This window comes from Homarus americanus, unplaced genomic scaffold (genome assembly GCF_018991925.1).
Source record: "Homarus americanus isolate GMGI-L3 unplaced genomic scaffold, GMGI_Hamer_2.0 scaffold54443, whole genome shotgun sequence".
Lineage (NCBI taxonomy): Eukaryota > Metazoa > Arthropoda > Malacostraca > Decapoda > Nephropidae > Homarus > Homarus americanus.
Window position 1 is genome coordinate 5496018 of NW_024750852.1, and position 21076 is coordinate 5517093.

At 36.8% G+C, this 21076-nt stretch overlaps 1 protein-coding gene across 5 annotated transcripts; it reads left to right on the top strand.

Annotated features, from left to right (window-relative positions):
- Positions 1 to 28: 28 nt before the first annotated feature.
- LOC121854249 (actin-binding protein IPP-like) lies at positions 29 to 19380 on the top strand. Of its 5 annotated transcripts, none has more exons than XR_006086515.1 (10): positions 1393 to 1662; positions 3825 to 4027; positions 4197 to 4341; positions 4825 to 4963; positions 6070 to 6235; positions 6592 to 7256; positions 9153 to 9393; positions 10757 to 10885; positions 11504 to 11760; positions 18708 to 19380. XR_006086515.1 is itself a non-coding variant. In XM_042348784.1 (9 exons), the coding sequence occupies exons 2-9, from the start codon at positions 3839 to 3841 to the stop codon at positions 11606 to 11608; spliced, it is 1779 nt and encodes a 592-aa protein (XP_042204718.1). In that variant the 5' UTR covers positions 29 to 135; positions 3825 to 3838; the 3' UTR covers positions 11609 to 15562. The 5 variants fall into 5 exon arrangements, 3 of the variants coding, with proteins under 3 accessions (XP_042204718.1, XP_042204719.1, XP_042204717.1); XR_006086516.1 differs by having other exon boundaries at positions 11504 to 11695; XM_042348784.1 differs by lacking the exons at positions 1393 to 1662; positions 18708 to 19380 and adding an exon at positions 29 to 135 and having other exon boundaries at positions 11504 to 15562.
- The last annotated feature ends 1696 nt before the right edge of the window (positions 19381 to 21076 follow it).

Below are 21076 nucleotides of genomic sequence, written 5' to 3' on the forward strand. Positions count from 1 at the left end.
GTGTTAGTCTTCTGTGCTTTCATCGTCTGCTGTCTGTCTGTCATAGACCCGACATCTTGAGAGAGAACAAAGTTGTCTATAAAAAAGATCATTATTTTGCGGCCTCCTGATAAGTCGTAAACATTCAGGTGGAGCGTAAGTATAGATATAAGATTCAGGTGATTTTCAGCAATGACTTGAGTCAGGGGTGTACACTAGTAGCACATACAGGAAATGAGGATTTCCGTCAGCGTTAATTTGTCAGGATGTAGGACAACCCGAGATTAATCGGGTTGATCTTCAATTTAGAATGAAATAAGTCAGTGATTCGATGGCACATACCATTCGTGATTCCTGGTGTTTCTAATTAAAGCTGGCGCATAAGGTATCTCAGGAGAGACAGTGAGGGGTTTATTGACGCGACATAACTTGGGTTTTCACTTGGTATTTGTTGCCAGGAAACTCTCGTAGTGAATAACTTGTTTTGAGTAAATTAATGTTCTTTGGTGTTTATTTGTGAATTAACGTGAGTTATGCGCAATAAATATATTTCAAGGTGAAATTTGTTATTCCAGTTACAATACTTTCAGTTTACTTCAGTGTTTTGGCAATTTGACAAAAACCAACCCAGAACAAATTGCTGAGCATTTTTAAGCTTCAAAAATGTATTACTGAATTATTGATAATGATTATGGGATGGAGAGAAGAGAGCCAATGGCTCAGGAAGGTGGAAGACGGTGTAGAAGGAAGGTAAAGGTTAGGAAGTGGGAAATAAAGAGGGAGATAATAACAGGTGGGCTGTCCACCTTGGGGGGTACTCGGTTATTAATTTCTGCTGGTATCATAATAGTTCAGTGATGGTTTTTGTCAGCTTGCTGACTACTGAGGGTATGATGGCCATGGCTTAGTTGCTGCTTCTAAAGAATGGGAATAATGTTAACTACATCTTATAATGGAATCTTCAAAGTGAGAGGAGATTCTTTATGGGCTATATTTCTTTGTTGTAAGCTCTTCTTGCTTTGATAGTAAGAATGTACAGTATAGCCGGATTTTCAGAAGTATTTACAGTAGTGTGAATCTCAGTTCACTCTGTAAGTCGATCCTCAATATTGTAAGTCATCTTTCCTCTTTGTACCGATACTCAAAACAATAATAGTGAGCAACCATCTTGTGACGTCATATATTGTATGGGTGTAGTACATGGAACCTTGTTTACACCTCAGGAAATAATGACCCGGACATACCATGTTTATTTCCCGCTTGCATAAACAGTATACAGGTATATATATGCCAAGCTATGATAAACCTCATTAAAGCTGTTTTATCAGAGAATACTGCAGAGAATAGGTTTCATATATTATTTTAATAGAATATCGTATTAAAATAAAATCAAATCAGTTTAAAGATAATCTTCACTTCACCAATCAGCACCTGTGTGTGTGTGCAGCACCAGGAGCTGGTCTATGTATTTTTGAAAGATCAAGTTTTGCGGTGTGTAAGGAGGTACCGAGACCCTTTCGACCCTCTTAACAAAGTGATGAACAATTATTGAGGTTCTACATATTTCCTCAATGTGAAATTTTTAAACTACAATGAATTAGACACTTTAGGGCGGAGAACGAATAGGTGATTGGGTGTACCACACACAAACTTGTTACTAATATTTGTACTTTTCTTGAATCGGTAAGGAGAGAATATAATTTTATTTTGCAAATTGTAAATATATTTTTTGATTTGATTTTTTTTATCTTCTTTAAAATGTTACAATTTACATACACATAAATATTACATAATATATTTGTCCGTGAAATATTTGGACGACTTCTTCCAAAATACACTTGATCATCCATTTATTATAATATATTCTGCTTTTAATAAAGGCTATAGTCTCCTTAACTTTATAATTTTCCTTCCTACTTCACCTCATACAGTAAATATAATCTGACATTAGCATCATCATTGTATTATTATTATTACTACAGTTAACAATAAACATTAGAAAATGCAGAAATAATTTGCTATAGTTGTAATCTGTGAAATATAGTAATATTTTATGGTTAGTTTGTGGAAATAGGTAAGAAGTGTAAATTAAGTCCTTGAGCTGCTTTTGTCTTCACAGATATCCTTAAATCGGTGAACTTTCTCTGAATTCCACCAACATCTCTTGGTACTCGATCCACAAAATTCATTGCACTCTAAACATCTGAATATCATAACGAGTAAAGTGGCCCATTTGATTGATAAATATATACCCAAGACCAAACCCAGTGCCTCTAGGAATACGAAGGGATCCCTACACATGTACCATGTGGCAGTCGACAAAGTTAAGAAGAAAACCCAGAAATTCAAGACGTGTGTTAGGTCAAACGATGGGCAGGACAGGAGGATGTATTCAAGAGCCAGAAACCAAGCAAAGGCAGTGTAGAATGGCTGAAAAGGAGTTCCAGAGGCCAGTTGCAAGCGAGTTCAAGTCAAACCCAAAGGCGTTTTACCGCTATGCACAGTTAAAATTAAAAATGCGGGTAGGAGTATCAGACCTGAGGCTTGAAGATGGTAGTTATGCAGATTCTGACCAGGATAAAGCTGAGGCATTGAACAGCTTCTTTCCCTCGGTGTTCACAAGAGAGGTTACGAACATTCTTCCTGCGTTTGAGGACAGACGGTTTGACACAATGCTGACCCACATTGTGTTCTCAGAGGGCATCAGAAATAAATTGTCAAAGTTAACGGTTCAAATGAGACTCAGCCCTCACAGGTTGCATCCCAGAGTGCTAAGAGACTTGTGCAACGAGCTTGCTGAGCCCCTGAAGATCCTGTTCTGTAAATGTCTGGATGAACAAAAGGTCCCCAGTGATTAGAAAATGGCTTAGGTGAGTCCTATCTTCAAGAAGGGCGATCGTCACTCCATGAACAACTATAGACTTGTGAGCCTGACCAGCATAGTATGTAAAGTACAGTACGTGAGAATATTATCAGAGATGCCGAGATGGAGCATTTACTACGAAACAACCTTGTAAAGGATTGCCAACAAGGTTTTCTGCCGGGGCGCTCCTGCATAACAATTGCTCAAGGTATTGGATATTTGGACCCATATTCTGGAACGGGTTGGTAATATCGACAGTATATACGTACCTTGATTTTGGCAAGGCTTTTGACAGTGTACCCCAAGAAAGGCTGAAAATCAAACTACAAGGGTATGGAATTTGGGGAAATGTCCTAGCGTGGATAGAAGACTTTCTACATGACTGCAAGCAGTGTGTGGTGATTAATGGCAAAACTGCTACCTCAGTCTGGTAGGGAGAGTGAGAAGGTGATGTAGCTACCCCAGCTGACACCTGGGGCAGGCAATTTGAATTTTTGCTTGGACCCTAATTCGTATAAGCGGGGGAAGCTTTCATAATATGAATAAAGGTGATCACTTAGGAAATTTGTCTAAGTGAATTTTCGTATCTCAAACGTTCATATACCGAGGGATACCTGTTCAAACTTAACCTTCACATTGTGTTCTCTATACATTTTGTTAAAAATATAGCTATACAATACAGCATTTGAAAAACCCTTAGGTAGTAATAGTAACAGCTTAAACATATGCAAAGAAACCATTTTGGTGGGTGAATTTTGTTGTCAGTATGTTGAAATGAAATCATGCTTTGTTGGTGGCAGTCAAGTGTTTATAACAGAATGCCATACTGCACAAGTACAATAATGTATCGTAGTGTGAAGTTCATATAGTTAATATAAGATTTATTTGCTCTCAAGTAAGCCTCTGTCTCCTTTGGGCTGAGGGTGCATAGGAAGCCATTATTTAAGTATACATACTACTATCCATATGTCTTTCTGTACAGGGTTAAAAGGGTGCATGAGGATGGCGGCATGTGTGGGGCTCTTACCCCCCCCCGCCCAGGGTGCCCCATCCTCTCTGAGTAGTGACACACACCGCTATGCCTGCAAGTCTTACGCGAACAAACTGCTGCAGAACTTATGTGCACTCTGGCATTCACAGCGGTTCTGTGATGTAGAAATATCAGCTGGTGGATTAGTTGTGAAGGTGAGGAACATTATTTACTGATACATTCTTGATGTGCACTAGCAATACTGTTGAATGTTCAGGATACCTGTTTGCATTAGTATGTTTACTGTCTGAAGATTGTTTAGATATTTCATGTAGAATATACACTGCATATTTTTTATACTACAGAATAAGCATTTTATTCCAGGCCCACCGTGCGGTACTATCAGCAGGGAGTGCATACTTTCAGGCCATGTTTACTGGTGGATTAGCTGAGGAAACACAGACTTCAATAGAAATAAAGTCCATAACCCCCACTGTACTAGCTCAGCTCATCAGCTTTATATACACTGGTAAATAAAATACTATGTAGTACATAGGGATAAAACTAAACACTAAGAGAAGTGCTTATACTGCATCATATTTTTTCAAGGTTAAATTAAGTTATTGCACTTTTACATATTGCTGAAAATAATATATGGTACAGTACCCTATGTGACCATAGACTTCTCTTGTCAAAGTTCCACAAACTGTAATGCAGATTAATTTTTCCTGCTCCTTTCCTTGCAAAAACTGAAATATGTGAACATATTTTGATGTGTGCTATACAAATTATAAATTTACATTAGCTTTTTACCCAAATCTACTAATTACAAAAGCAGTCCTTATTTTTACCTCTTTAAGGCTCAATAAATGTTTAAGAAAAATAAAAAAAATGGTATTCATTTAAATATTTTGAGGATATTGAAATTTAAGTTTAATAAAAATTTCTTCTCGTATATAAGCAAATGTACTGAGAAAGTTGGCTTATGTTCTGGAAAATTATATCATCTTAGGAGACATTGAGGTAACAGTGGAGAATGCTCAAGAGTTGATGGTTGCTGCAGACATGCTGGAAATTCACCATGTTGTACATGTTGGCACAAACTTTCTCAAGAAGGAACTTCATCCATCCAATGCTTTAGGAATTTACAGGTACAGTATGTGTAATGCATTTATCAAGGACTTGTTCACTTTTATATACTGATACAGTAACAGTACAGTTTGTTGAAAGCTTTTGCTAACTTTTACTAACTTAATCAGGCCAGTCCTAGGTATATTAAGCTTTAGAAATGTTTTGTTTAAAAAGTTGCAATGTAATCATAGGTAGGCAGCTGTCCACACTGTCTTTATGCTGAGAGCAGGCATATAAGGACTGGCTTTTTACTGACCAGGCTTCAGAGGAACAAGTGAATCCACCACTATATCTTAGGAGTTTGGATAGGTGATAGGGCTTCTACTGTAAAATCATTATCACATGAATTTACCTCATTTACTTAATGGCCACTCACTAGAGGGGGTCTTATCAAAGAGAGGAGGCCAGTGGTCTGTGTAGGATCCCTCCAATTATTCTTGATAATTTTCTCAAGGGCTGTTTTGAAGCCCAGTGTTGTTCGTGATTAAACAGCTTTGATTGATAGACCTTTCTATAGGACAACCACCCTGTGTTTGTGAAGAAGTATTTCCTTATGTACGTTCTGCATGATAACTTGGCGAATATGTAGTTATGTCCCCTCGTGTTGGTGGTGTGTGACATCACAAAGTGGCTCGGTTTCACATTTTCCATCCCTTTCAAGATTTTAAAAGTTTTGATGAGATCTGCCATACTGTGCCTTGTCTGAAGGGTTGTTAGTCCTATAGCCCTCTGTCTACTTAGGAAATCAAGATGACATAGTTCCCGAATCATCTTTGTTGCTCTGTGTTGCACCTTTTCTAGGGATGTTTGGTCCTTCTGTGGGTAGGGTATGGTTTTCATGTCTGTACGGACAGTAATCCAAGCACTTGAAGGAGCATTTTCCTATCTGTGTATTCGAAGTTATGCTTTATAATTCCCAAATCTCGGTTTGCTTTTTTCACTGCTGCCCCCCACTTGTTGCACCGCCTTCAATGAATGGTATATCACAACACCTAGATCTTTCTTATTATCGACAGTATCCAGGAAAGTGTTACTGTTTAAACAGAATAGTTGCGATTAGCGTTGTTGTATCCTACATGTAGTATCTTGCATTTTGAAATGTTTAAACTTTCCATGTTTTTAACAGGTTTGCTGAGGCCCATCATTTAGTAGAACTGCTGGATGCTTCACGGGACTTCATCTTCTCCAATTTCTCAGAGGTGACAATGGAGGAAGAGTTCCTTGAGACTCCTAAAGAAATCCTACTCTATCTTCTTGAGTCTGAGTACCTTCGTATTGACTCTGAGTTTCAGGTAAACTAACAGTTTATTTATAAAATTTTAAATTATTGTATATGCTTTAAATTGCTTGTGACTTTTTTGGTCTTGAAGTACAAATAAGTTAATTTGTCATTTTATATTGTACAGTCTTGTAAATCTCCAAAAGTGTGAAGTTAATATGAGTTTGAACAACTGTTACTTGTATTTAAACTTGAATTTAAATACAGGTAGACTCTTAACTTACAAGAATTTTATTTACAAAGATTCAGCTCAAAAACAATTGCAGTTACCAACTCTTTAGAACTAGGTTTGAGTTTCTGTAATGCTGAATCATAAATCACCTTATTACTGTACAGGTACCATGAATCAAATCTTTCTTTTATGGACAGGTATTCTCTGCTGCCATCCGATGGATTGCACAAGACATAACTAATAGACGCCGTTGGGTTTTTGACACTTTAAAACGAGTGAAATTGCCTTTAATTCCAAGTAAACTACTAGAAAAATCAATTAATGAGTGCTGTGATATCAGTCTGAGGGTTGCCCTCAGAAGCATACAGAAAGACCTTTTGGGCAAAAGGGGAAGTCTGGTTCCCCTGTATGTCCAGCCAAGAATTTGTGCTCGAAAGAAAATTTATGTCATAGGTGGATCAAAAAGAGAACTCATTAGCTCATGGACAAGATCGGAGTGTACATTTGAAAGTGTTGAGTGTTTTGATACCTTTCGGAAGGAATGGCAGAAAGTTTGCCCCATGGAAATTGGGAGAATTTTGCCAGGAATAGCAGTCTTGAATGGGAGAATTTTCGTTGTTGGAGGGGAGCAAGAATCTCAGATTTTGGCAAATGGTGAAGTTTATGATCCACAGGAAGATGTTTGGACTAGGATATCTTCCATGGTGATCCCACGGTGTGAATTTGGATTATGTGCTCATGAAGGTTACCTCTATGCCTTTGGTGGCTGGGTGGGAGAGGACATAGGAGGAACCATTGAGAGATATGACCCTATTGCAGATGAGTGGAGATTAGAGTCAAACATGCCAGAAGCTAGATTCAGGTAAGTACAATTTTATATTGTAAAGATAAACTCACCATTTTCAAACCTACTTAATCACATTTACTGATAGTGTGACTGCTGATTACAATGTTCTGCTTGAGAAAATATGTAGCAGTGGCACAATGACCTTTTATCTGGTTGGAACTTTTAAGTACAGGGGGTCCTCGGGTTATGAATGGGTTACATTCCTGAGGACGTTCTTAAGTCAGATTTGTACGTAAGTTGGAACACATGCTATGTGCATACCGTACTTACAGAACAATGTTTAAAATCCCACTACAGTACATATATCATAGCCTAAGTCCTTAAATACATCTAAAATCACTTAATTTAAGACAAAAGAAGAGATAATGACAAAATACAGTAAATAAAAGTAAAAAATAAGTCATCAGGTAAATAAAATACAGGGGTTAATGTAAATTTCAAGTTTAACCCTGTTTGTATAGGCGGGCGTTCATAAGTCGGGGACCCCTGTACAGTGTTTAAAGTTTTATATTTAATGTACTTCAACATACGAAGGTAAGTAGTATTGGTGACTTAAGTTTCTCATGCGCAGTATAGGTATACAGTAGTGCACTAAAGTAGTATAATTTGCTATTCGCGGTTTTGCCAATTCGCAAATAGCAAAGGTTTACTTGAGAATGCCTTGAGAATGGGGAATAAGTGCAGGGCCCAAGCATAGAGATATACTGTCTCTGGTCCTATTAATAGTGGACTTATTGTTTTTTGAAGTTGATAAATAGTTGGGCAATTTGATGAGTGCTGGGGCCCAAAGTAGGTATGCTTGGGCATTGAACTGCATCCCCTGATGATAAGTTAGTGTTGGGGGGAATTCTTGATTTAGAACATGCGGTTTTGGTGCAACTTACTATTATTCCTAGATCTTAATTTTTGGTCTTTCAGAGTTTCTAAGTGTTAGGAGAAGACACTGCTGGGGTCTACCTTGGGCTGTTTTTGTTTATTTTGATGTGGATGAATTGTTTGTAAACTGTTGTTTATATATTTTTATTTTTGATGTTTTGAGCATACAGTATTGAATTTCCATGTAACTTTGTTATTTGTGTGTTTCATGTGTATCCAATGTGACACTGAGGATTTTAGAATATTAATCTAGTGGTAGTCAGTGTTTTAAGTACAGTAGTACCCCGCTTAACGCGGTCAATTGAACCCACAGGGTACCGCGTTAAGTGAAAACCGCGTTAAGTGAACAACAGAACATATGGGATTAATTCCAATAGAGACTGGCCCGACCCCCAAACTCCACTTTTTGACGACACACAACTATGTTGTAGTAAAAATTTTATCTTAACTTTATGATGGTATGCACACACAATTAATAATTAAGAGAAATATCAATAATATTAGGTTTTTTAACACTTGCATTAGTAGAAAAGATGGCTGGGCACACGGGGATGGGGGGTTGGTTCCGAGGCAGAGGGCAGATTATTGGCCCTCACCTGTATCACTTGTATCAATTGTATCACTATCCACCACAGAGGCTTGCAGGGCCTCTTTGTCAAACCCCTCAAAGGCCATATAAGTCCATATCCTCACTATAATTATCACTATCACTGACTTGGGCCGGCTGTGGTGGGTGGCGGGTGAAGAACTCGGTAATGTTTTGATGACTGGGCGACCTTGCGCGCATCGTGCCCGCGCCGCTTCCCGCGTATATGATGAAAAATTCCGCGTTAAGTGAAAGTTCAGCTCTGGCGAGGCACCGCGTATATGATAAAACGCGTTAAGTGAAACCGCATTAGGCGGGGTAATACTGTAGTGTAATGTGGATTGCACTGCTCTAATTTATGTTGTACTAAAAATTATTTATTAATATTCAGATTGGCAGACTACATCACGAAGAAAAAAGAAGTGTACTGATTTTTTTTCTTTTTACAGCATGGGTGTAGTAGAACATCAGGGTCTTATTTACATTGTTGGTGGATGTACGCACAGCCAACGCCACCTACATGATCTTCTCTTCTACAATCCTGTGACTGGGGAGTGGAAAAATCTAGCACCAATGCTAACTCCACGCAGTCAGATGGGTGTGGCTGTTTTGGATGGCTTTTTGTATGTAGTAGGTGGCACCAATAGACATAATGTGCTCACATCAGTGGAAAGATATTCTTTTGAACAGGTAAGATTTTCCAGTGCAGTGCTTATGAATTTTATAGCCAGTAGTCTTTGATAACTGACAGATAAAGAGATCTCAACAATTTTCATACCCTATAACAGAACCTGCATTCTCATAAAGCAGAATATTTAAAGTGGCAGAACACAGTATTCAAATGAATAACACACAGCCAGTGCAGTTCTTCACCCAGCTACACCAAGAGCCAATTAAGGTATCCAGCTGCCCTAGACGACCATCAAAAATAGTCAGATGGTTAAACTTAGCTACTAGTGAATTTATGGAAAAATCCTCACAGGGGAGTAGGCCTAGTAATTATACAGCCACAGTGAAAAGGTTAACTAAGGTTATGATTGCATATACTGTACAGTCAATTCTCCTATACCGTGGTAGCTGTGTTCTTGAAAACTTTGTGTCATAGAAAAAAAAATGGTAATCATTGATTTAAGGGGTAGTAGGTTCGAGAACACCAACATGACTGACATGGGACCACTTTGGCTTTCATATTATTGTTAGTTTTTGTGCTCTTTTATATTAAATGTGTTTTAGTTTAATAATATTATTCATTAATAGAATAAATCCACGAAAAAGGGGGAAAATGCTTGTTACAGTTTGTTGGTGTGTGTTGCTATGCGATAGAAAATGGAACCGTGAAGGAAGGTGTAGAATGAAAATAATGAAATAACATGTAGTGGAGTGTGACTTGCTAAACAGCTTTTAATGATAAAATCTTTTTTTTTTTTTTTTTTTTTAACCATAAGAAATGTAAATAAACTTGTAAGAATGTTTTAACACTCACCACAAGAAGAGAAGATGGTTGTTTGAGATGAGTGGTAGGGGAGGTGGTGAGGGTTCATATCATTTTACTTCACTTCCAATACCACCATTACCAGAATGCTTCACACCCTGGCTACACATTGTAATTCAAAGCAATAAAGTTGATACTGTACAGTACTTGTACTACGATAAAGCAGAGTCCACGATAATGGATGTCAGGTTGTCAGGTGTCTGGAAAGTAAACAAAGACTGTGAGGGTAGTGCATCCCGCCTTCTATGATGCGATGCCGAGGTGATCGCATAACTGCTAATTCCTACTCAAGTGACATACAGTAGTTCTGTTTACTCAATTGCATTATATCCAAATTGCATCCGCCACATCTGCATTGCCTAATACATTCATTGCGTTATAACCAAATCGCTCATGAAAACATGCGTTATAGGAGAACTTACTGTACTGTACCTATCATATTTATTTTGTTTGGTAATCAGTACTGTGGACACATGCTTAATCTGTAGAAGAGTGACTGCTTCTATCAGCTTTAAGTTTTGAGATTGTTATTTATGAAATATCCTCAATGCTTCCCAACAGAACAAATGGTTTGAGTGTCCATCAATGTCGGTTGGTCGAGCGAGCCCAGCAGTTGCTGCCACAAATTCTCTATTATATGTCATAGGTGGGGACCAGACAAGTGAAGTTAATGATTTTTACAGAGCACAGGTAAGGCATTAATTAATGTTAAGGTAAAATAGAGCTGTATGGTTGATATTTCTTGAAGTAAAATTAACAGGAATATTAAATTTATGTATCCTTTGTAAGAGGGACTTAATAATAGATAATACAGTATATTAATACAGTATTTCAGCATCTAATTGCCCCTTGCTCCTCTGCAGAGGATAGGAATAGCTTGTGAATGTATGTGATTGTGTGTCTAGCACTAAATATTTTGAACACAACATTTCAGACAATTGGCAATAAATTTTAGTAAAATGAGTTTAAGAATCAATATTTATATTCTTATAGCTTAGCTATAAATGGGTACTTGAATTTACAGTTAGGGAAATGAAAGTAGTTGTGTGTAGTGGCAGCCACACTGCTTCCATGTGGATTTAATATTCGGTGTGCTGTAATTATACACTGTCCCTATGGAACCCACTTTCATATTACATATAATCATCCAGAGTTTTGACACCTTCAACTTCAATATTTCGTTATGGAGGAATTTGTCACCTGTAAATTTTTTCATTTGTTTCAAGTTTAAATCACATAATTTTTCAATTATTCATTCACAAACAGTTACACTGATTTCATATTGTAAGTTTGTTTAATCTTTTATAGGTAACTATTGCTCATGTGGAGTATTTCGACCCTAACACTAACCGGTGGTTAGACTGTACATCACTACCAGAGAGTCGATCTGAGGCTGGGGCAGTCGTCATTTGACCCCCTCCTCCCTCACAGCACCCTCCTAGAGCCACTCGTAGAAGCCACAAGCCCCAGGATAAAGACAACCCAGAGTGTCCACGCGTTGTACGTAAAAGGAGTATTAGTCGTCAATCTCACAGTCCTAGGCAGCCAGCCTAGCATCTGCACAGGTGAAATGAGTACAGTATTAATGTGGACACTTTTGAGATTCATTAAATTATATTTTAAAGTATCCATCTTTAAGATACTGTACTGTACTTCATTACTGACTCTTTATTCACGATGCAGTATCTACTGAGGGTCGTATATGATAAGGAAGAAGGTACTGTAGTTTGCTTTAAAAAGTTTGAATTTTATTATGTATTCATAATTATGAAATACCTACTGTAATTTGCAGCTGTTGCATGTTATAAAAACATATTCATCATTCCACCTTGGGTTGGAAGTCCTGTGTGCAGACTAGCATATCAAAATAATTTAACCCATGAAGTGCGGTGTGTCTGTAAGTGATGCTTTTCGTGTTGCTGAAGGACGATGATTGATATTGGTGACTCTTTATTTCAAAGGCCCCGCCTGCATACGTCACACTTGGAGGCAGGAATTTTATTGTGACATTGCCTAAACCAACCAATAAATGAGCAGAGAGGGCAAAAAAGATGCCAGATTTAGCTATATTTTTGGGTGGTGCAATTCGAATCACGCATACATAGGTGGATGTAAGGGGGCATGAGTATACGATATGCATACAGTCTGACGTGCACTCATCCTGCACTTCATTGTCAACTAAATTATGCTATAATTTTGCCTAAAAAAAAGATTATGATACAAGTTCATAGAGCTAAGCAGCTATTAAAAAAACATTAATATATTACTGTACTGTATACAGTAGGTATTAACATAAAATTTCTGATGATTCCAATGGTATCAAATACTAGTGGAATAAGCGAGATGAAAAATTTATTATGAATACATGTGAATGTGTATATTGAGGCTGTCTCACTTGGGTAACAACTGCTGCACTTTGTGGGTTAAAGAGTGTATGAACGTTACATGAAAATATTTTCTGATGGCACTAGTTATTGCCTCACTGTCCTCAGGAAAGGATATAATGGTAATGAATTTATGCATAAAGAAATGTATATGCAAGCACTGTTGTATGCTAACACAATGGCAAAGCATATTATCCTGCTTGGTTATTTGGTATACAGTGAAGTTGGCAATTTCTATGCCTTACTAGTACAGTAGACTGCTTATAATGGAGGTTTAGTGAGGAAGAATATTTAAATAAATTCCTCAGTTAGTGTTCCAGGGTTGAAACCTGATAGTTTCTTCCCATTTTTTTTAAGTTTTTTTAATATTGAGTTGTATCTTGCAGCTGTGTCTCTGCTCACTATTAATTTAAGTAATTTTGTAAATAACTAAAAAGTACCAATTTCTTATTGTGAAATTGAAAAAATATAAGGCTATCATATTTCACTTGATGCATTCTTTCATTGTGGTGAAGACAGTTGTAGCATGGGTACCCTATTAAGAATAATTTTAGTATATCAACAAGAATTTGAAATGAGTTGGTGTTTAAACATCACTTATGATGTTATTGCATACAGAGTATTTCCTTTTGTTTAACCAAGAGTAAAAAATAATGTAAAGTCATAAAGGATTAAGTATTTCTTCGTAACAATTTCATCTTCCATAATTTAATAGAATTTACTAATTAAGCTGAGACTATAGTACTTTGGCTTCCAGGGATTATGCTGTGCGATGAACTAGTTCAATAATTCTAGAAATTGTATCCTCAGATGTGGCAGTCATTAAAGATTAACCCCCCCCCCCCCAAATTTGTAACTAGCATTTCATGGTGAAAATATGAAATCCGGACAGCATCTCCCATATAAAGTACAGTATGTGTGATGTGGATGGAGAGATGACTGAAACAGATTGAATGTGGAAACAAGAACAAAGCATGTTTGGATAGTAATGCCAGATGCAGTAGCGACTGGTTTTAAGATTGAAGGTAACCTAAGAAGTGTTCTCAAGGTTGTTTAATATTTTCACATTTATGTGGTAGTGATGAAAGCTATGGGGAGCAGAGAAACCCCCCTTTTCAGTATAAAATTAAGAAAATGTAAGTAGGAATGAGAATTTTGGCTTATTTATATATAAATACTACCGTAGTCATTATTCTTAAAAGGATATAAAGTGAAGGTACTGTTCTAGTACAGGATAATTATTTTATTTGAGAACCCTAAATGATTATTATTGTATGGACTGGACTCTAGATCAGGTAGATACTAAAAAAATTTTTAATTAAAGTCACATGGTACAGAAGATATTTGCCAAACCATACAATTGATATACCACCATGTTGTATATGCAAATTTGCTCTTAGCATTATGTATTCTGATGTAGACTGCAGCATTCCTTGGGGAGTAGTGTTGATGATGTCATTGATTCTTATTTTTAATTCATCAAGAATGTGTGGATTTGTATTATAGACTTTGTCCTTCGAATATCCCCATAAAAAGAAATCTGGTGACAAAATATCTGGAGATTGAGATTTTTCAGATTTGTGAGCAAGTTTATTGGCCACCACTCCCTTACTTCATGCGCAAGGAAGCATGCAAAGATCATGCTTGGCTGCCTTTGACTTGGCTCTAAAATTTTTGAGTCTGGTTTTGGTAACAAGATACATGCAGTTAAGGAAGAATGAGTGTATAGATGGATCAAAGGATGACCAGAATTGCTTAGACACTATGCAGTCACCAAAGAGCAGCCTTGGTTCATTCATGCTGTACTGCAAACTGTGACTTGTGGCACCATCTTGTTGAAACCATCATCATCCAATTTTAACTTCTCTGAGGTGCCCTAAAAACTCATGAATTATAGTTTGTGAAAAAAATTAGACCAATATTTCTTTTTTGGCTTCCAGTATAACAAACACCAATTTTCTGGGAACGCAATGGCATTTTGTGCATTTCATAAGGCTGTTTACTAAGCATTAAGTGTGTGTTTTGCAAATTTACATGCCAAGCTTTATCTGTAAAAAATATGACCTCCAAAACATTATCTTGGTCTCTTACTAGCCTTCGGAACCTTTTAAAGTAAGGTATGGATTTTTCTTTATCTTGCTCCAGTAACTGATGCACTGCATGAATTTTGTAAGGATAAAGTTTAATTGTCTTGACTGCCTTTATTGCACTTTAATATGAACAATGAGCTTGTTAAGTTTGCCATTTTAGTGGGTTTTGAGGGCTTATTTCCATTACAATCTGCACTTCATCCAGTTTCTTTGGTGTAATAACAGTTGGCTGGTGCATGTGTTTTTTAACATTGACACTATTTGTTTCCCCGAATTGCTTCACTAGTTTCCACATCATTGATTTCAGTGGTGTCTTATGACCACTTTGAAGTCTTATTTGACACATTTTGAAGGAAGCATTCCTAATGTAAAGTTTGACGAGAAACATGCCTTCTTCCGCAGTGAGGGCCGCAGCGTGACTGAAAACTATTAGCAATGCCACAGCTGGCTCACGTAGATGCAGTGATCACATGACAGCTACTCATATGGATCCTGTCATACATTAAATTTTTCCTCATTGATCAGACAATAACCAAATCAACTTATGGGTTTCTGTCTATTGCATGTCCTAGGATATAGGACTGTAATCATTTAGGGTTCTTGAATAAAAAAATCGCACTGTATTATCCATTGATGTCAATATTGCAGGGTCCCTAGAGGCCTCCTTCAGAAAATTAAGATTATGTGTAATGCCAGAAGAGCAGTTTCAGATATACAGGTATCTCTCGATATAAGGTATGGATATTGGGTTAGGTTCCTGAACAACAATTCATTGGGTGAATTTTTGAATAGCAAATAGAAAAACATATGGGAAAATAGGGTTTGGTTCCCAATGACAAAAAAAAAAAAATCATACCCAAAAACACAAAATCAGTTTACAGACAACAAAAACCTATGTAACCAATGATAAGTAGTAGACAACTGCTGTAACTTACTATTCAACACATCAAAAACATTAATAAAATACTGTATAACTTTGGTACATTACCTTATGGGAGGGCAGTCTGGGCTCACCACCACAAGGGGATGACCTCAGTAAGCTCCTTACTCGTCAAGATGAGAAGGGTTGTCCACCTCATCACTGGTGTTTGCCAAGGACATCATAGTCACACCAGAGGTGGAAGGGGTGGAAGAAAATCTGCTGGTAGAAGGAGTGGGACTGGAAGCCGAAGATGCAGTAAGCAGTTTGAAGGTGGTGATGGGTTTGAAGAATGAGGATATGGTGGGCAGTCTTGCCTTGCTCTTCAGATGTTGCTGAATCTCAGTGTAGACTCTGATGTCTCTCTCCACACTAGAGGCAACTGCGCTACTCTTTTCCATGTGAGGATCCTTGAGAGTGAATTGAGGGTCAGGTAGCTCCTCTGGCATGTCCTCCTCTTCTTCATGAAGCCCTTGCTGCTGGGGCTGCAGGAGTTCATTGTTGGTGAAGTCCTGACTATATGACTGGAGTAGATCCTGGATATTCCCCCTGCCCTTTTCCTCAAACCCAGCCCCCTGAGCAAGGTTAACAATATCCTGCACTTTTCTCGGGACCTAAATTCGTATAAGCAGGGAAAACTTTCATATCTCGAAACAGTGGTGTCAATTCAGGAAAAAAATTTTAAGCGAATATTCGTATCTAGAATGTTCGTATAGTGAGGGATACCTTCATGTATACTAACTGAATATGCAATCAATACAGTATACTTATTCATAGGTACAATAATTTAAGTTGTAGGGTCCCATGTGAAGAGCACCAGTAAATGTACACATACAATAATATCTCCATTAGACAGAATTCCTCAACCAGAACTCTCCGAAAGCTGGAATTGAGATTTGCTTGGAATTTTACGGAAAATTCCAGATTTGGGAATGATTTTTCGAGGGGCAGATTTTCTGGAAAATTATGAGAAACTTATATACAGCCACTCCTCGACTTACGAAGGGGTTAGGGACCCAAATCCAGGTCATAAATCGAATTGGTCATAAGTCAAAAATGCGAAGATAATACATAGAAAATCTAAAATAGGTGTCTCTTTTTCTTCTCAGCATCACAAAACTCTCACTTTTAAGCATGTCAGCCATTTTAAAGGGAATTATAAACAAAAATTTTGTCAGTACACAGCGCAATCACTAACGTCGGGACTCGAAAATACGTAATTTGATCCACAATGAAAACGTGGATAAGATAAATCTTGATAAAATCACACGGGAAAAGGGAGGCTTAAATATACAGGGTGACCTTAAAAACATGAGGTCAGGTCATAATGATGTCATCCACTAATCCCCAGACCAACACACACGTAGAAGAGCTGAAGAGAAGGGGGGTGACGTGACTAGTCAGGTCAGGTCAAAAATAAGGGACCCACTAAATAACTATCATACATCAAGATCAAAGGTTTTCAAAGCATTTTTAACCTTGGGCCACTGACAAATAAATTTATGTAACATATCAGTTTTGTACTGACCATCACTAAGGTTTATTGATTTTAATTCCTTAATCAAACTAGCTTCAACCAAAAGTCTTTCTGTGACACAAGATGATTTAAATACTTCTAAGCTTTTTTCCCAAGCAATGGGATGATTATTATTCCTAACATGAACAAACAAGGCACTGCTTTCAGATGCTGTTCTGATATTATACTTATGTTGTTTGATTCTGAGCTGCAGTGTGCACTATTAAGCTCTATTTTAACAGTAAATCCAGTGAAATATGGCAGGGAGCGAGGAGAGTTACAAGAGAACACAACGCTCTAACTAGTGGTTTCTCACTCGCTCCTGTTGCCAGGCGTACGATCGAAATACATATGGGAGAAATAGATAACTTGTAGTCTTATTTGAAAACGGTGACAGGCAGAGTGATAAACAAATTATATAAACCATGCATTTACCTACGACAACATAATAAGAAACATTGTATCATTACTAGAGTGAATGAAATAATATTCCCCAAAACAGCAATTGATAAGTCGGATACCTGTATCCCACATGCAGACGCGGACATTTCACGCGGACATTTCATCGGAGGACAAATCTTGTTTTACTTTTGGGGGGGGGGGGGACAAATAGTTTTGTCCAGCTTAAGTGATATCCACCTTAGTGGGATCTGTCTTAATGAAGATTTTCTGTAAATCAATTGTTTAACTTCAAAAACTTTAGTAAAAGATACAGTAGGAAATTGTCTCATAAACAAAGACAGATGTGGTGAAGTCATATCTTCTACAGAATGCATAACAGGGAATCTTTTCTGCATAAAATGAATTGTGGGTAGAAATAGAGTCGCTGCATAAACGCGAATTCGCATACTGTATAGTGAATGCGAATTATTATTGGTTTGTCATCACCCATATCAATAAAGTCCATGTACAATATTATGATCATCATTAAAGTGCATTCATCCCCCGGTTCATCCAGACATCCGAACACCCCCAATTGTCCGGAAGTGCCATGATTTACTGATAGATAGATATATATGATATAGTATATATATAATATGTATATATTGGAAAGCACACCATATAATGTACTCATTTATCACTGAGTGCACAATTGCTAGTGTACAAGGAGGAAACCTATTTCTCCACTCCAATTGGGAACTGATTCTGTGAATATTTTGTTGAAAAGTGAATGATCTACCACTTGTAACATTTCTGTAATCTATCTTATTTAGAATTGTTGAAATAAAAAAGATTATGTTAATGATATGGAAACAATCACAAAACAAGTGCTGCATAAGGATTTAATTTTACTTTCATGTCATAATCACCCCATATTTTGGGATTTTTATTCAAACTTTTGAAAGGTATACAATTAAACCATTATTGTAGATTGTGTTTAAATCTGCCAGGGATTACTAGAAGAAGCAGTCAAGAATAGTTACTTAAATAATTTCTGAATACTGAACATTAAAACCCCAGCTGGCTAGACTAATTTATGCTCAGGCCAGTCTGGTGATGTGAAATTTCCGACTACCTGATTCATTTTTCCCTAGGTAAAAACGAAAGGAAACAATAAATATAATTAAAGAAAACTAAAAATATGTATTTTTGTACTCACCAGGCTGGGCTGCAGACTACTGTAGATGGTTGTAGGGAGGTCTGAGAGAATGCAAAGGCAGGGCTTCTCACCTTGCACTATGCAGATGGGCTCTTGTGAGAGCTTGAGGGAACCCCCGAGTCATTGAAGACCTTTGGGACTTCCCAACCAAGTAACACATGCATTCACCAGGGCTAATGTTAGTCTGAACCAAATCCAAGCTGGCTGGAATAATGGGGCATTTTTCTGGCCAGCAATAAAATTTTCTTAATATTCCAGCTTAATTACTTACAGAAAAAAGTGTGGCCTCTTGAAATTTTGTTACCCTAGGGCCTAGTGTCAAACCAGCATAGATTTTACTGTACATTGTAAGCTGTGCAGTTTAATGTTTTTTTATGGATGCTAGTGGTCATTTTATTTTTATACTTTTTTTAATCAATAAATATAGGAATTTTGATAAATTGCAAATGGTATTTGCTATAATATTAGACAAATGAGCATTTTTTACTTTTGTGTGAATAACTGTTATTTTTAAATTGTCTGTTATTTTCATTATTTTATCATTGTTAAGTTCATTTGTAGAATGTTCTTATGTACCATAGTACAGTATTGTACTGTGTATTTTTTTCTTCAAGCCTTTTCCTTCTTTACTATAGGGTGGCTGGAAAAAAGAGCAAATACAGTACTATACAATACTCATATAGTTTTTCTTTTATTCATTGTTATTATCCATTCATTTCACTGCTATACAATATCTGTTCTGCTATGACACTCCTCAAAGATACCAAAGCCCCAAATATGGTGTACCTGTCACATTACATGAGCCAGCATCAGTCATCAGCAAAATTATCTTAAGAAATCACTGATCTACGGTATTCTTAACGTGTTTTCAAGAACACTGCTTTTTCTTGGATATCCATCCCCTCATTTCTCTTAATTCATTCGCCCCGTCCTTTCTTCCTTCTACCATTCCACCATCTACCTCGGAGTCATTCACACTTTATCAGTCAGTCACTTGCATTCATTCAGTACTACATGTACTTGTATAGCCAAACCACCAAAGTAGACCCTAATGTTCTGTCTGCCCCAAATTTTCTTTAATTCCACATTTCTTCTTTTCTCTATTTCTTATACTCTTCATCCTATATGTCACACATATTGCTCCTAAGTGCATCCCTTGTGTCACTTTTAATTTGCTCCATGCTTTGCACTCGTGTTTGCTCAACTGATCCTGTGAATATCCCCATCATAGTCTCCTTTAACATAAGTCTCTCCATACATTTCTCAATCCATCTACTACTGTACCATCTTTCCTTTGGTAATTATGTTGATCCATTCACTGATACATCCACTCCCATATATCTGAAACTGCTATTTCTTCATTTTATCTCCTTTTGAGTTAACACTTATTACTCACTCCCTTTCCTCACACATACATGCACACACATTATATATATATATATATATATATATATATATATATATATATATATATATATATATATATATATATATATATATATATATATATATATATATATATATATATATATATATATATATATATATATATATATATATATATATATATATATATATATATATATATATATATATATATATATATATATATATATATATATATATATATATATATATATATATATATATATATATATATATATATATATATATATATATATATATATATATATATATATATATATATATATATATATATATATATATATATATATATATATATATATATATATATATATATATATATATATACAGTCAACCCTCACTTTACGCGGTTAATGTAACCCGCAGGGTCCCGCGGAAAGTGAGGAACGCGTAAAGTGAATAACATAACATATGGGATTAATTGAAATAGAGTCCGGGCCGACCCCCAAACTCCACTTTTTGACGACACACAACTTTGTTGTAGTAAAAATTTTATCTTAACTTTATGATGGTATGAAAAAACAAGTAATATAGAAGAGGTTAGGTTAGGAAAAATAAAGGTTAACATAGGAAAAATAAAGGTTAGGTTAGGAAAACTAAAAGTTATGTGGAACACTTACGTTAGTAGAAGAGATGGGTCGGCATACGGGGATGGAGGCTAGTTCCGAGGCAGAGGGCAGATTACTGGCCCTCAGGTGAATCACCATTACTAGGTGAATCACCATCACTGTCACTTACAGTTGTCAGGGCTTCCCTGACAAATCCCTCAAAGTCATCTTCACTGTCACTATCACTGGCTTGGGCTGGCTGTGGTGGGTTGCGGGCGGCTGGTGTTGATGTTGTCGTGATACACCTTGATGTAGGGCTCCATAGTCTGCAACAGCTGGGTAGTGAAGATTTCATACCTGTTTGCGTCAGGGTCGTCG

Bases quoted from the DNA above. Each gene is read 5' to 3' on its own strand.
- LOC121854249 (XM_042348784.1), top strand. From the start codon at position 3,839: ATGAGGATGGCGGCATGTGTGGGGCTCTTACCCCCCCCCGCCCAGGGT. The intron at 7,257-9,152 runs GTAAGTACAATT...TTCTTTTTACAG, and splicing joins ATGCCAGAAGCTAGATTCAG to CATGGGTGTAGTAGAACATC. The intron at 9,394-10,756 runs GTAAGATTTTCC...GCTTCCCAACAG, and splicing joins AAAGATATTCTTTTGAACAG to AACAAATGGTTTGAGTGTCC.